Source organism: Schistocerca nitens, chromosome 10 (genome assembly GCF_023898315.1).
Source record: "Schistocerca nitens isolate TAMUIC-IGC-003100 chromosome 10, iqSchNite1.1, whole genome shotgun sequence".
In the NCBI taxonomy this organism is placed as follows: Eukaryota; Metazoa; Arthropoda; class Insecta; order Orthoptera; family Acrididae; genus Schistocerca; species Schistocerca nitens.
The window spans coordinates 182,976,561-182,993,209 of record NC_064623.1 but is presented as its reverse complement, the minus strand read 5'-3'; the positions used below and the strand labels follow the sequence as shown (position 1 = coordinate 182,993,209).

At 43.5% G+C, this 16,649-nt stretch overlaps 1 protein-coding gene across 1 annotated transcript in view; it reads left to right on the top strand.

Annotated features, from left to right (window-relative positions):
• The window catches only part of LOC126209974 (potassium voltage-gated channel protein eag-like), a 244,250-nt gene that overhangs the window by 139,027 nt on the left and 88,574 nt on the right, over positions 1–16,649 (top strand). The window contains exon 7 of the mRNA XM_049939085.1: positions 2,980–3,132. Coding sequence (XP_049795042.1) covers positions 2,980–3,132 — 153 coding nt within the window. The remainder of the gene's footprint in view (positions 1–2,979; positions 3,133–16,649) is intronic.

The window sequence follows — 16,649 nt, the reverse complement described above, 5'->3', positions numbered from 1 at the left end:
TGAGACCGACTGCAGAACGATCCTATTGCCGCCAACACACATTTCGCGTAATAACTACGAACGTAGGAAAAATTGGGGCTCATACGATTGCTTGTAGACAGTCGTTTTTCCCTCGCCCTATTTCCGAGTGGAACAGGGAAGGAAATAACTAGTAATGGTACACGACACCATCTGCCATGAAACGCACCGTGCATGGTGGAATGTGTATATAGATGTAGATGTTATAAAGGCGTTTATAACTTACTTAAGTTGTTTAATGTTTAAGACATAATGTTGCTAACATTGTGTCATCTGTTACTGTGACCCATTTTTGTATTATTTTGTTTCGGCATGTTGGTCCAATGGTCGTTACTTTTCCCAGTAGCGGTTTCCGCCAGCACAATGGCAATGAACTGCGATTTAAATTTATAGTTTTCAATCTTATATTAGAAAAAATCGCTGAACTTCCAGCATCTTGCCATTTCCAAAATTTCAGAGTAAGTACTATGTACTTACTTATTTCTTTACATTCCAATTTTATTTTTGCATTCACATTAAATAAAATTCCGTTTTCTCTCATCTTCATACTCATTTTCTTTCTTCCTCCTTGCAGTTTCCTTACAGTCATTCGGAGTAACTTTGTACAACTCTTTACATTTCTCAAATATACTGAACACAAAAATAAATTACACATCGCAACCGAAATTTTAATATTTTACATTTGTAGTTACTGTGTGCGTGGAAAAGTGTAAACGTATGCTAATATACCCTATTAAAATGAAATTTCAGTTTTACTAATGGTCTAAAGTTGTACTGTCATTCAAGATAACTTTAGACCAGTCTTAAAAAACAAATATTTTTTTCCTATAACTAATGCTCTGGTTATTTTGAATCGCGTCGTAAGGAAATCAGGTGTGAACAAGAAGTAAAACAGTATTACTTTGAAATATCAATATATTCATATCGACCTGACACTGATCAACTTAGTCACTGTCGTCAAAAGCTCTCTTCAGAGGCAAACCAATTAGAGAATAATCACAAGCCGAAGTGCTTGTAGGCAGTTGGAAACAAGATTGAAATAGTAACTAGAAATCACAGAGGTGATAAAAATGTTACGTTTACTACAAAAGAATGCAATTAGATGTAGCAGCAACCATTTGAAACAAAATGTGGTAAGTGGTACAAAGACACCTAAACACTACTCTGACTGTACCTGTTGGTGCCATTTTCCTTCCCTATTCCTCCCACTCCTTTCACCTCTTCTGTTACTTTCCATGTTTTCTTTCAACATTTCTTTTGCTCCTATTTACATTCCTCCTCCTGGTCCTCTGCCACCTTCCCTACCACTGAGCAACTCGACGCAGTGCTACAACTGTTGTCTGCTGTTCAGCAACACAGTGATTCAAATTTCCACCCAGATGGAGATTTCCCGTGATTTCCCTTTGTTGCGAATGCTGAGATAACTCCCGTAAAAGGGAACGGTTGATTCTCTTCCCTATCCTTTCCTAATCTCTTAATCTGTCTTCTTTCCCTATTCCGTCTCTCTACCCCTTGTCTTCCTCTTCCTACCTACTTCCCATTTCCTGTCCCCTCCTGTCTGATATTCTTCCTTTTTCCTTTTCATTTTCTTCATGCCTCTTTCCCATAACCTCGTATTCCTTCCCATTTTCTTTCTGTTTCATTCCTTTTTGTTTGTTGTTGTCTCACAGTTTCTGTCCTGTGCCTTCTCATTTTCTTTCCTCTCACACGAAGTTTTCTGCCCTGTTTCCATCATTTCTCCCCCTCTTCCTTCCATTCCTTTTCACTTCTTCTCTTACTTCTCGTGCATCTTTTTCACATCTCTTCTTGTTCTTCTTTATATTCCTCCTAATGGTCCCCCTCCTTCCTCGCCCCACCCACTCCTCCAAGCGAGGTGGCGCAGTGCTACAACATTGTTCCTGTATTTGGAATTGCGGTGGTTCAAACCCTCATTTGGGCGTCTAGATTTACGTCTTCCATAAATTCCTGATCTTCTGAGTGGTTCCTGTGAAAGGTGAAGCATCCCCATCTCTCTTGTGGTTCCCTTTTTAGGTACTCCACGTCGAGGTCTGCTCGTAGATACGTATCGTAGGTAGGTTTTCCGGCTTTACTTCCCGACGTGACAGCGACGACTCTCCGATGAGGTGCGGGCCTTGTGTTTTGCTATTACTGCGACTCTTGTAAATATCGCTTTTATTTAGTAATATCTGAATACCGGTACCTCTGATTTCACTCGTATCAGCAGATAATTTGAGTTTCTGTCGTCTATATGTCCGTTAAGTTCCAATCTAGCACTAAAGTCCTAAAATCACCTTAATACTCCGTTGCTACCAACAGTCAGAAATCGTACACTACATCAATTTTAATCTTCGTAGTATTCTAACAGTTTATCGTGAATCTTAACACGATAAAGTCCAATCTAATTATTGTCTCCGGCCCTTTAACGGAACAATCAAGGAAAAAAAGGCGGCAATAATGACGATCAGGCCTTTCTTTGGGTTTTTCATCACAAGATTTTAACGTCACTGCCTTCTCCATGACGGAGCTTCCGTAGGTTTGCTGTACTTAGACGTTAAACTACTTGTTATAATACTATAATTTTTATCTGCAACTACCGAGCCCTGATTCTACACTATTTTTCCCTCCAAAAATTCTATTCTTAATTTTAAATTATTCTTTCTATAGCTTTTATCACTGTAAACTGAACCGAGGTGTTACAAAGGCCATGGCCAACTTCCTTCCTCCATCGTTTCCCAAACTGAGTTCATTATTCATTTCTGATGACCCTATCGCCTACGGGACATTTAAAGACTTAGTCTTCTTTTTCTGTTGTCCCTGTGACCTCTACTTTCTTCGCCGCTTCTGGAGCCTCTTGACACTTCCAGTCCCCTTCTTCAGCTTCGTTACCCGTCCCTGTCACCCACCATGGCTGTAGTACCCAGACGCGTGCTGCCTCTGGCACTGTGTGGCTGGCTGTTGCAGCTGATCTTCCGGAAGGTGGCGGACGTGCGCCGGGAGAAGGAGCTGGCCGAGCGGCGGAAGAACGAGCCGCAGCTGGACCAGAGCCAGGATCACCTGGTGCGCAAGATCTTCTCCAAGTTCCGCCGCGACCGCGCCGCTGCCCAGCACCAGCAGGTGAGCCCAATGTCCCGTATTCCGTGCGCCAGTACTACACTGCATTATCCACTAGGCTAGTAAATAAATTATTGTACTACAGGTTTCGGTTACAAACCATCATCTGGAACCTGCGTCATCGTAATTGGAGCGTCAATCGCAAATGTGACTACAATTTCAAAAATAAAATGTAAATGGCAAGCGCCTTACACTGTAGTATTTACGAAACTCTAACGTCGATCAGTTGTAGAATTTTGGAACACGTATTATGTTCGAGTATAATGAGTTTTCTGGAGACTAGAAATCTACTCTGTAGGAATCAGCACGGGTTTCGAAAAAGACGATCGTGTGAAACCCAGCTCGCGCTATTCGTCCACGAGACTCAGAGGGCCATAGAAACGGGTTCACAGGTAGATGCCGTGTTTCTTGACTTCCGCAAGGCGTTCGATACAGTTCCCCACAGTCGTTTAATGAACAAAGTAAGAGCATATGGACTATCAGACCAATTGTGTAATTGGATTGAAGAGTTCCTAGATAACAGAACGCAGCATGTCATTCTCAATGGAGAGAAGTCTTCCGAAGTAAGACTTATTTCAGGTGTGCCGCAGGGGAGTGTCGTAGGACCGTTGCTTTTCACAATATACATAAATGACCTCGTGGATAACATTGGAAGTTCACTGAGGCTTTTTGTGGATTATGCTGTGGTATATCGAGAGGTTGTAACAATGGACACTGGACTCGCATTCGGGAGGACGACGGTTCAATCCCGTCTCCGGCCATCCTGATTTAGGTTTTCCGTGATTTCCCTAAATCGCTCCAGGCAAATGCCGGGATGGTTCCTTTGAAAGGGCACGGCCCATTTCTTTCCCCATCCTTCTCTCACCCGAGCTTGCACTCCGTCTCTAATGACCTCGTTGTCGACGGGACGTTAAACAATAATCTCCTCCTCCTCCTCCTAACAATGGAAAACTGTACTGAAATGTAGGAGGATCTGCAGCGAATTGACGCATGGTGCAGGGAATGGCAATTGAATCTCAATGTACATAAGTGTAATGTGCTGCGAATACATAGAAAGAAAGATCCCTTATAATTTAGCTACAATATAGCAGGTCAGCAACTGGAAGCAGTTAATTCCATGAATTATCTGGAAGTACGCATTAGGAGTGATTTAAAATGGAATGGTCTTATAAAGTTGATCGTCGGTAAAGCAGATGCCGCACTGAGATTCATTGGAAGAATCCTAAGGAAATGCAATCCGAAAACAAAGGAAGTAGGCTACAGTACGCTTGTTCGCCCACTGCTTGAATACTGCTCAGCAGTGTGGGATCCGTACCAGATAGGGTCGATAGAAGAGATAGAGAAGATCCAACGGAGAGCAGCGCGCTTCGTTAAAGGATCATTTAGTAATCGCGAAAGCGTTACGGAGATGATAGATAAACTCCAGTGGAAGACTCTGCAGGAGAGACGCTCAGTAGCTCGGTACGGGCTTTTGTTGAAGTTTCGAGAACATACCTTCACCGAGGAGTCAAGCAGTATATTGCTCCCTCCTACGTATATCTCGCGAAGAGACCATGAGGATAAAATCAGAGAGATTAGAGCCCACACAGAGGCATACCGACAATCCTTCTTTCCACGAACAATACGAGACTGGAATGGAAGGGAGAACCGATAGAGGTACTCAAGGTACCCTCCGCCACGCACCGTCTGGTGGCTTGCGGAGTATGGATGTAGATGTAGAAACTCAAGCAAAAATACCTTACGTATTAGGAAAATGGAAACGTAGGATTGCAACTACTGACACATTCATTGACAAAAATTAGTCAGTCGGATTCATGTTTTAAAAAAAATTAGAGTGTATTAGAAACCGACAAAAAGAGCAGCAGATAGATGATGTATAAATGTGTTTACGGCATAGTAGTGTGAGAAAGCGTACAGAATACAAAGAGCAACCACTGGAATAAAGACGTACGTTCCAACTACACCTGAAGGTATATGTGAGATAATTGTCAGAGCATGTACTTCGAAAAGTGACGAAATTATAAGGAATACCACTCAATACATGATAAGAAGATTGCAGCACTGCATTGATATCAATGGTCATCACTTCGAACACGTTCTGTAAATGGACGTTCATGCGCCTTTGTGACCTTCGTTGACATTCAAAGACCTTACTGTTACACATCATTGGTTTCGTATCCCATTAAAAAAAAGTAAATAAAATAAAAAAAATTAAAAAAATTGACCTTCACGTCTCTGACGCGACCCAACCCCGCAATAAAAACCAACGTCATAATGTGGACCCCGTTGTCCCATGCAACATTTGTCACTCAAACTTATATATATGCTACAAAACAAATTCTTTTAACAAACCCTGAGTATTCGAATATCAATAGCGTTAAGGGCTGTATCCGCGGCTGATAATGTAACTCACAATTAGAACAACAAACTAACATTCATGCATGTATTCCGTAGCAGCCTAATTATGGAACAGCCAGAAACAGTTGAGCACTGATTTTTATATAAACTTTCCATCTGTACTTTATCAAATATTGCAAAAATTCTGGAGGATCCTGTCACTTGCCCTGCCTTACAATTGTGTTCGGTTCTAGAATGTCACTCCGTCTATACATATTTTGGTGACCATGTCTCATTTTAACTTCCTCTTGACACTGTACTACTTTAAGCCATATATTTCCATACACCGTGTAATAATTGTAATGGGAAAGCACATGTAATTTTTTAATGTCCCCAGCTGTTCTTCTGTTGTTGGTATCTTTATCCTCTAGTTAACTTCACTTACGCATTATCTTAGCAATGGCATATTCTAGATGACCTCTGTAAGATACCAGTTTATATTGGATTTTGCTTAGCATAAAAATGGAAACAGCACGTAAGACGAAAACCTAAGACACGGTATTCGTGGAGCTGGTATGTGACTACCCCGATATATGTGTACTGATTCCTTATGGTTGTATTGGTACTCTGTTTCCTTCATATTTTTCTATGTTATCATGCGTGGTTTCAGTAATGAGGTATCAGAAAGCACAGGCAACAGTGTGATTCGCGTCGTAAGACAGACAGTTATCACCTGAAAAGGAACGAATATGGATCGACGTATTCCATACTGAGCTGTCACTTGAAAGTACTATAATAAGCTAATATCTCGATCATGCTAAATAAATACGTTACATAACAGTCCTGGCGGTAAATGGTGTTCTTTCTAAAGTTAGTGTACAGAGTTACCGCCTCTGGCAACAATATTGGCTCCACTCCAGCTGGAAATCTAGTCAGACTGAGCTTAAGTGACTGACCAGGATTGCCCATTCTGTATTGCTTCAACTATGCATCAATCACAGTGTCTTGTGGATGTTGACCTGCCGATCTCTCGGCAACGCGATACCAGATGTTTTTAATTGGTGAGAGATCTGGAGAACGTACTGGCCAGGACCACATTGGAACGCAGCAAGGGAAACATGCGGTCTTGCGTTATCGTCTTGAAAGATTCCATATATATTGAAAATACACCAGAAAAGTTACCAAATAACGAAATATTACTAACAGGTTTGTACAGTACTCGTCCTTTCTCTGTGGCTTCACGTGCGTATGCATTTGACACATACATTGAACACACCACCCAGTCCCCCTCTCTCTGTGTCCACCTCTTCCCCCTTGTTTCCATTTCTTCCTCCCACCTCTATCAGTCTATCTCCTCCTTTCCATTCTCTCTCTCTATCTATCTATCTACCTCTATCTCTTCCTCCCCTTTGTCCATTTTTTCATCTCCTGTCCCTGACCATACCCTCATCCTCCTCCCTCTGACTGTATCCTCTCCCCCTTTCTCTTTCTGACTCCATCTCTGCCCCCAGCCCGTCCTTTCCACTTTACCACTACTTCTCTATATCTTCCATCTGCCTCATACATCTCCCCCTCCTCTCCTCTGCCCATCTCCTTCTCCCTCCAACTCTGTCCATTCCATCCTCTATCCATCTCAAGCTGTTCCCAGCTATACCCATCGCCATGTGTAGCCCCTGCAACAGTTCACTAAAGCAGGCCAATACTACACTCACAACATACATGTCATTCAGAGCAGGTTATGCGTCAGGGGCTTGAAATTATTTATTTTCCCCTTATGCCCAGGTCACCATGCAAAGCATGTCAGTAAAGCAGGCCGATAAAGCAGGTTGATACTACCACAACATGCCTGTTGTCCAGAACAGGCTACACATCAGAAGCTAGAAAAAAAAACACTTTTTACCGTATCTCTGCTCCTATTGAAGCTAGGTGGGTGTAGACCCTACAGTGTTGATAGTCGTGAGCCTACTGTTGCTGTGCGGAATTTGGATGAAATTTATCCAGGAGTTTTAGAGGAGACCGTGTAGACATCACACTCACACACACACACACACACACACACACACAAATAGTAAGATAGTAAGAAGAATACATGATTAAATATGTACATGATTTTGTGGCGCACAGAGTGCAAAAGCTATTGCATAGAGCTGCCATCTATGGCAGCAACAGTTATAACATGATAGTCCACTGAGTCAAACTGAACATTGATGACAGATCCAGGCACGCAACACCTTGCTGCTTAACCTCCATATCAAAGTTGCAAGCAGTGCTGTCTCAGTCTCTCGATAACCCTTGACCAGATTTTTTTCTGTGGCTCAAAGATCTTGAGACTGTGCTGACAAGGTCAACACTCGAATGTACTCCTTGTCGATGTGGTCTTGTATTACTTTCTTGAAATATAATGTCGTGGAGGCCTTGAATTTAAAGCACAGCCTCTGCCCTGAACATGACAGAAATGTAACGGCTGCTGTCCAAGTTACCAGCTCTGGGAACCAGAGGTGACTGTGTGGGGTATGCATGAATGCCTCACACCATCATACCATATGTACTCTCGAGACGACCTTACAGTTTCTGGCGCAAGTCATACCTTCCTTTCACCCATTTTCTGTTCCATGCATGAAAAGTAGCCGATGATGACCCTACTTAGGAGCTGTTGCGCCTCAGAGTAACTTCATTGTACATAGTTGAATTTTTTAAAGTTCTACTCAGGGGTCTCAGAGCAGAGAATGCTATCTGTGGGCTGGTGTGTCAACTGGAACGTCGGCAAGAGGTGTCGCCAATGTAATGGGCGTCAGGGCATCATGTGAGCACTGTCACAGGATCTTTGAGCGCGGGATACCCATACGCAAATGCTGCAGTGCTACATAACGACGTAGTACGAGGTGCGGCTAGAAAAAAACCGGACTGATGCTGGAAAAAACATTTATTTACAATTATTTACAATTTCATGTTATCTCCTTCAATGTACTCTCCTCCTCGGTCTCTACACCGCTCCATACGAATTTTCCACTGTTCATAGCAATGCTGCAGATCATTTTCGGTAAGTCCATACATTACTTCCGTTGCTTTTTCTTTTACTGCTTCAGCAGTCTCAAATCTAGTTCCTTTCAAAGCTGACTTGACTTTAGGGAAAAGAAAAAAGTCACAGGGGGCCAAATCAGGTGAGTAGGGTGGATGATCTAAGATGGGAATGTTGTGTTTTGCCAAAAACGTCTTCACCGACAACGCTCTGTGAGCTGGGGCATTGTCTTGGTGAAGGATCCATGACTTTTTTCTCCACAAATCGTTCCGTTTTCTCCGTACTCGCTCACGTAGGGTAGCCAGGACGCTAATGTAGTAATGCTGATTCACTGTTTGTCCCTCTGGTACCCAATCAATGTGCACAATCCCTTTGATGTCAAAAAAAAAAAAAACAATCATCATTGCCTTGAATTTCGATTTTGACATTCGTGCTTTTTTTTGTCGTGGAGAACCAGGAGTTTTCCAATGCATCGATTGGCGTTTAGTTTCGGGATCGTAAGTAAAAAACCACGATTCATCGCAAGTAATAACATTTTGTAAGAAGGTGGGATCACTTTCAATGTTTTCCAGGATGTCAGAACAAATCATTCTTCGGCGTTCCTTCTGTTCAATTGTGAGACACTTTGGAACCATTTTTGAACACACTTTGTTCATGTTGAAACTTTCATGAAGAATCTGCCTAACACTGTCCTTGTCAACTCCTGTTAACTCAGACACTGCTCTGATTGTTAAACGGCGATCTTGTCGAAGAAGTTTACCGATTTTTTTCAATGTTTGCATCAGTTTTTGCTGACAATGGTCTGCCAGTGCGAGTGTCATCACTGGTGTCTTCGCGGCCATCTTTAAATCGTTTAAACCACTCAAACACTTGTGTTCGCGATAAACAATCATCGCCGTACACTTGTAACATTACAAACGTTTCACTTGCAGATTTTCCTAGTTTGAAACAAAATTTGATGTTAACACGCTGTTCTTTCTGTACACTCAACATTTTCCGACGCACAGACAAAACGTCAACTACTTAAAACAGACGCCACGGGCAGACTGAGTGCAGGAGGCAGAAGAAACTCGAGCAGTAGGCGGAGTGAGAGTCACGTGACTGGCCACGCGACTTTCAGCCTTATTGCATTCGTTTTATTGTTTCACCAGTACTAGTCCGGTTTTTTTCTAGCCACACCTCGTATGTAGTAACACTCTGAACTTCAACGTTGCAGAAAGACCCCAGCTCAGCGACCCATAATAATTACTGGATTATCACAGCGAGGCAAATAGTGCTTACGAGACTAATAAACGAGGGAAAATGTAAATACACCCAGAGTCACTTCATCGTAGGTTTCCACACCTCAAAGACACCTCCAGTTGTGCTGGCACTCTGTCCACGTTTCTAGAACCGGAGAGAATGACTTTATTGAGTTTCAGTAATACCACGATAAGCTGTTAAATGATGACCTGCCAACTACATGCTTGCTGACTTCAACACCGAGGTGCACTTCACACAGCGCATACCATAGTTGTGGTCTGCCATCACTGCCAACTGGGACACCGTGGGTGAGGAGAAGACTGGTGTGCGGCTAGCCCTCCTCTACTGAGGGTCCACCACAGACGATATGCAAGCTGTCATCTCCACAGCCTGCCGACTGACACGTGAACATCTGCTGCAGCCTTGATCATCCATGGTGCACGATCAGGACCTGCTCTTCACGATAACTGAAATCTGGGACCACAAAGTTGGCCGTCCTCACCTCCTCAAATTAGCATGTGACAGAAACTTCCTGGCAGATTAAAACAGTGTGCCGGACCGAGACTCGAACTCGGGACTTTTGTCTCGGTCCGGCACACAGTTTTAATCTGCCAGGAAGTTTCATATCAGCGCACACTCCACTGCAGAGTGGAAATCTCATTCTGGAAACATCCCCCAGGCTGTGCCTAAGCCATGTCTCCGCAATATCCTTTCTTTCAGGAGTCTAGTTCTGCAAGGTTCGCAGGAGAGCTTCTGTAAAGTTTGGAAGGTAGGAGGCGAGGTACTGGCAGAAGTAAAGCTGTGAGGACGGGCTGTGAGTCGTGCTTGGTAGAGCACTTGCCCGCGATAGGCAAAAGTCCCGAGTTCGAGTCTCGATCCGGCACACAGTTTTAATCTGCCAGGAAGTTTCATATCAGCGCACACTCCGGTGCAGAGTGGAAATATTCCAGCGTGTGACAGGGTGACTACGAGAGGTGTGAGCCACACTGTACCACAAAACTTCAGTGCGCGTAACAACTTCCCATCACAACTCTGCCACCAGCGCAACACACAGCCGCGACTCAACAAAATTTGTCTGGACATTACGACTTGCTGATGAGGCATCACCACTTCTTCGCTGCATTCGCATACGTCCGGCCCTGAGGCACTTCATAACTGTGTAAACTCGTTTCCCCATGATGTACAGGTACCGTCTTTGACTAGTAATCAAAACGTCCTGGTTCTCAGGTTGGAACCCCACCACTGCTTAAATTTTGAATAAAAATCATCAACAAACGTGGCTGAAGGCTTCCGGCATAAGAAGTCAACCTAGTTCTGCCGACGGCGTTGTAAAAGAGTGTGGAGCAACGGACAGAGATTTAGGGTATCCTGTGGCCCTTGGGGTAGGAAACTGCCCCTAAAAGGCGAAAGAAACAGCAATTACCAACGGCATGAGGACGCAGAAGGCAATGGAAACCACTGCATTAAGTACACATAATGTGTTTCCACAGGACATGTGGCATGTGACTAAAAAAGGAGTCATGATGATCACTCCACTGGCGAAAGCTTCCGGTCTAGTTTCGCATTTATTTCTGGGAGGGTAGTGACCATAAGAAAAAGATAGAATAACAAACGAAAGGATAAAGTACTTCGAGTTGGGCTTTGGAATTTCAGAATGTTGAACGTGGTAGGGAGGCTATAGAATATAAAAAGGAAAATGCTAAAGCTAAATCGAGGCATAGTGGGGGTTAGTGAAGTGAAATGGAAAGAAGAGAAGGATTTCTGGTCATCCGAGTATAGGGTAATATCGACAGCAACAGAAAATGGTATAACGCAGTAGGATTCGTTTAGAATAGGAAAGTTGGACAGTGAGCTGCTGCGAACAGTTCAGAGACAGGTTTGTTCTGCTCATAATTGACAGCAAACCGACAACAATAGTTCACGTATACATGCCGACATCGCAGGTGTGTGAGGAAAAAATAGAACGAGAATATGAGGATAGTGAACGGGTAATTTAATACGTAAAAGGAGATGAAAATCTAACAGCCATGGGGTATCGCAAATTCCATGTAGGGGAAAGAATTTGGACTTGGTAGTAGTATTGGGAGAAGAAAAAGACTATTTGAGCTCTACAATAAATTTCAGCTAGGAATAGCGAATACTCTGTTCAAGAGCCACTCGGAAAAGGCGGGGAGATACGGGAAGAATCCAGTTGGATTACATCATGGTCGGACAGAAATTCGCAAATCAGATATTGGATTATAACATGTAGCCGGGAGTAGGTATAGTCTAAGATCATAAGTGATGGTGAAGAGTAGGCTGAAGTTTAAGAGACTAATAGGGAAGGATCAGTGCGCAAAAACGTGGGATATGGAGATACCAAGGAATGAAGAGATAAGCTTGAAGTTCTCTCCGATAATTAATAGCTCAGTAAGCAGGTCAGTTGAAGAGAATCGGCATCTCTTAAAATGTCAATCACAGAAGCTGCGATGAAAAATAAAGGAACAAGAAGGTAGCTGCGAAGAAACCGTGAGTAACAGAACAAATACTTCAGTTGATCGGCGAAAGAAGGAAGTACAAAAATGTCCCGGGAAATTCAGGAACACAGAAGTACAAGTCACTCAGAAATGAAATAAATAGGAAGTGTAGGGAAGCTAAGGTGAAAACGTTGAATGAATAACGTGAAAAAATCGAAAAAGTAGTTATTGTTGGAAGAACTAAGTATATAGAAAGGTCAAAACAGATTTCGCTGAAATTAAAAGCAAAGGCGGTACATTACCAGTGCAATGGGATTTCCACTGTTAAATGCAGAAGAGAGAGCGGGTAGGTGGAAACAGTAGATTGAAGACCTCTGTGACAGGGAAGACTTGTCTGCCGACTTGATAGAAGTAACAAGAGTCGACAGGGAAGGGATAGGGGCTCCAGTATTAGAACTTGAAAGGGCTTTGGTAGGCTCAAGATCGAATAAGGCGGAAGGGATGCATAACATTCCATCAAAATTTCTAAAATCATTAGGGAAGTGGTAACAAAACGACTGTTCGTCATCCACATATTTCCGAAGATTACAAGAGCCAACAAGTGCGATAATTATCGCACAATCAGCTTAATAGCTCATACATTCAAGTTACCCGCAAGAATAATACACAAAAAAATGGAAAAGAAAATTGAGTATGTGTTAGGCGACGATCAGTTAGGATTATGTAAGGGAACGGCATCAGAAAGGCAATTCTGACATTGCGTTTGCTAACGAAAGCAAGGCTGAAGAACACTTAAGACACGTTCACAGGATTTCTCGACTTCGGAAAAGCGTTCGAAAATGTAAAATGGTGCAAGAAAAATAGGGGTAAGCTATAGGGAAAGACGGGTAGTATACAATATGTACAAGAACCAAGATGGAGCACCGAGCGAGGTGGCGTAGTGGTAGGACACTGGACTAGCATTCGGGAGGACGACGGTTCAATCCCGCGTCCGGCCATCCTGATTTAGGTTGCGTCCGGCCATCCTGATTTAGGTTTTCCGTGATTTCCGTAAATCGCTCCAGGAAAATGCCGGGATGGTTCCTTTGAAAGGGCACGGCCGACTTCCTTCCCCATCCTTCCCTAATCCGATGAGACCGATGACCTCGCTGTCTGGTCTCCTTCCCCAAAACAACCAACCAACCAAGACGGAGCAATAAGACTAGAAGACAAACTTCTCGCATTAAAAATGGTGTAGAATAGGGATGTGGCCGAGCGGTTCCAGGCGCTTCATTCCGGAACCGCGCGACTGCTACGGTCGCAGATTCGAATCCTGCCTCGGGCATGGATGTGTGTGATGTCCTTAGGTTAGTTAGGTTTAAGTAGTTCTAAGTTCTAGGGGACTGATGACCTCAGATGTTAAGTCCCATAGTGCTCAGAGCCATTTGAACCATTTTTATAGCTATGTAATCTTTCGCCCTCCTGTTCAATCTGCATATTAAAGAAGCGATGACACATATAAAAGAAAGGTTCAAGAGTGGAATTAAAATTCAAGGTAAAGGGATGTCAACGATAAGATTCGTTGATGACATTTCTATCGTCAGTGAAAGTGAAGAAGAACTGCGGGATGTGTTTTGTGAAATGAATAGTCTAATGAGTATAGAGAATAATTGAGAATAAATTGAAAAAAGACGAAAGTAATGTGAAGTACCAGAAATGAGAACAGCGAGAAACTTACCATCAGGATTGATGGTCACGAATTACCTATGCAGCAAAATAACCAATGACAGAATGCTTACGTTGTATCAACACGATGGATGTCCAGGACGTAATGCCTTGCGTGCACGTCGTGTTCTGAACCGAAGGTAGCCTGCCAGATGGATTGGTCGAAGAGGGACAGTTACTTGGCCTGCTAGGTCTCCTAATTTAAATTGCATTAAAGACGTTGTCTATAGCGATATTTCAACAACTCCAGAGAACATACAGGAACGTATCGTGCTTGTAATTCTCTTCAGCAGGAAGCAGTAAATAACTCTTTCATTCGACGAGTGCAGCAGTGTATCGGTGTCGAGGGTCGCCACTTTGAGCACCTTTGAATGTTCTACTCATGGGCAATGGTACAGGAGAGTAAAAGTCAATTTTGTGTTGTGTTTTTACTTGGTTTTCATTTGTTTTCTGACAACTCCAGCAAGTGGACGAGTTTGTGATCCCGTGCTCAAAGTCAGTGTTGTGTTATGTAATTAATAACGTTGTGTTTCAGTGAAAGGCACACTGTGATACATTTTTGAATAGGTCTTTAGGAGAAATTACCAAATAAAAATACAGGGTGCCATTTAAAGAAGTCATACCGCTTTTCATATCTTTGCAAAAAACAAAGCTACAGCGAAGGCAGCCATGCTGCTTGATGCCCCCTTGACGTCTATAGAACATTTGCTTGAACCATTTTGTAATGTGTGTCTGGACAAACAGTTATTTAGGGTGGTCAAGATAAATGGGACACCCTGTATGTCTTCTTCTTCTTCTTGCGTTACGGCCTCTGTAGGACCACGGGTAGCCCCTTCGTGGACTGCATTTTCCTCTTCTTCTCCCAGAACCTCTTCATTCTTTCTCTTCTTCTCTCCCGTTCTTCTTGCGAGATCTTCAGTGTCCGTTTCTCCTGTCGGCTCCACTGGTGACACTCTAATCTTTTCCTGTATTCTTCTCTCTTTGATCTCCGGCATATTGGTCGGTTTATATTTGTTCCTCCAATTTTCCTTTCCTTCCACCTTGATCACCAATTCCAACCAGTCCTTCCGAAGTTCAACAACCCACTTGGTTCCTGTCTTTCCCCTTGTCCTACCTGTTGTTTTCCACATTCTCTTCGTCATTCTGTCCATACTCATCCTAACTCCATGCCCAGCAAACTTTACCATTTTGAGTCTGATTTCCCCGGATATTGTTCTCATGTTCCGGTACCATTTCTTCCCTAGGTCTTCGCATCCACCTCTCTCCACCTCTTTTGGGACCTAGTATTTTCCTCAGTATTATTCTCTCTTCTTTCCCTAGTTGTTCTGCCCCATTTCTTCCTAGTGTCATCGTCTCAGCAGCATATAATACTGCATTCCTCACCGTTGCCTTGTAGTGGCTTATCTTTGCCTCTGTGGATATATTCTTTTTATTGTATATCTCTCTCGTCATGCAGAAGGCTGACCTCATCTTCTTTATCCTCTCTGTTATTCCCTCCTTGCTCCTGTTCCTTCCTGTTATAAATTCTCCCAGGTATTTAAATTTGTCCACCATTGGCACAGTACCTTCCGCTGTTTCCCAGTCTGCAGTGGTATTTAATGTCTTTGTCTTGTTACAGGCGATCCTCAGTCCCACCTTTCTGGCCACCTTAGTTAAGTTGTCGAGCTGTGTCTTTGCGTCTTCTTCCGTCTCACTTACTATTTCTGTCATCTGCAAAGGCTAGGCAGTCCACTTGAGCCCTGTTGTCCTTTTTGTCCCCCACTTGTGTCCTTGGTATTCCCATTTCCTCGTTTATTGCTCTCACACCATCTATATACAAACATGTAGCACAATTCATGACGATTTGACGTTTGTTGGACGTATTCTTGATGCTGTTGGAATTCTAAAGGCTAGCAGTGTAACAATACACGTTCCACACACATTAGTGTGACCACATATGTGCGGGCCGCGGTGGCCGTGCGGTTCTAGGCGCTCCAGTCCGGAGCCGCGCTGCTGCTACGGTCGCAGGTTCGAATCCTGCCTCGGGCATGGATGTGTGTGATGTCCTTAGGTTAGTTAGGTTTAAGTAGTTCTAAGTTCTAGGGGACTGATGACCACAGCAGTTGAGTCCCATAGTGCTCAGAGCCATTTGAACCATCTGAACCACATCTGTGTTCGACGTCAATCTACAATAACCACTCATAGATGGCAGGTGGCAGCACTAGCAATGAATTGTGTATGAAGAACATTGGAGGGACACGGACAACAGTACAGTCGCTGTAATAAGGAATCGTAGGAGTTTATCTGAAGTCCAAAATGGAAAGATTCATAGGCTTTGGGGTCAATGGTGGAAGCTAAGTTTGTAAACTGTTCATATGCCGCTGTGGCTAAAGTATACCGTGGGTGGCAAACTGTCGCTATCCAAAACTGCCGCCAAGGCAACTGTAGCCATAAATGATAGCGGTGGACTATGGTTGCAGAGATGTGTACGGGCGAATAGACGTGCGACTGTTGAGCAACTGACAGCCCAAATGAACCAAGGGGCTACCCCAGCAGTGTCTGCTCAACGACCAATCTGCAGACGTTGCTGCGTATTGACCTCCACAGCAGTCGCCTGGTTCACACACCCATGCTGAACATGTTCACTGAGTGGCGGCAGGTGACATTTTCAAAGGAATCACGTTTTACGCTCCATCGGACAGATGGCCGTCGGCGTGTACGGCGTGAAACGTCTGAAAGCAACACCCTGCAACAATTGTCCAGAGGACATTCCCTGGGCGATC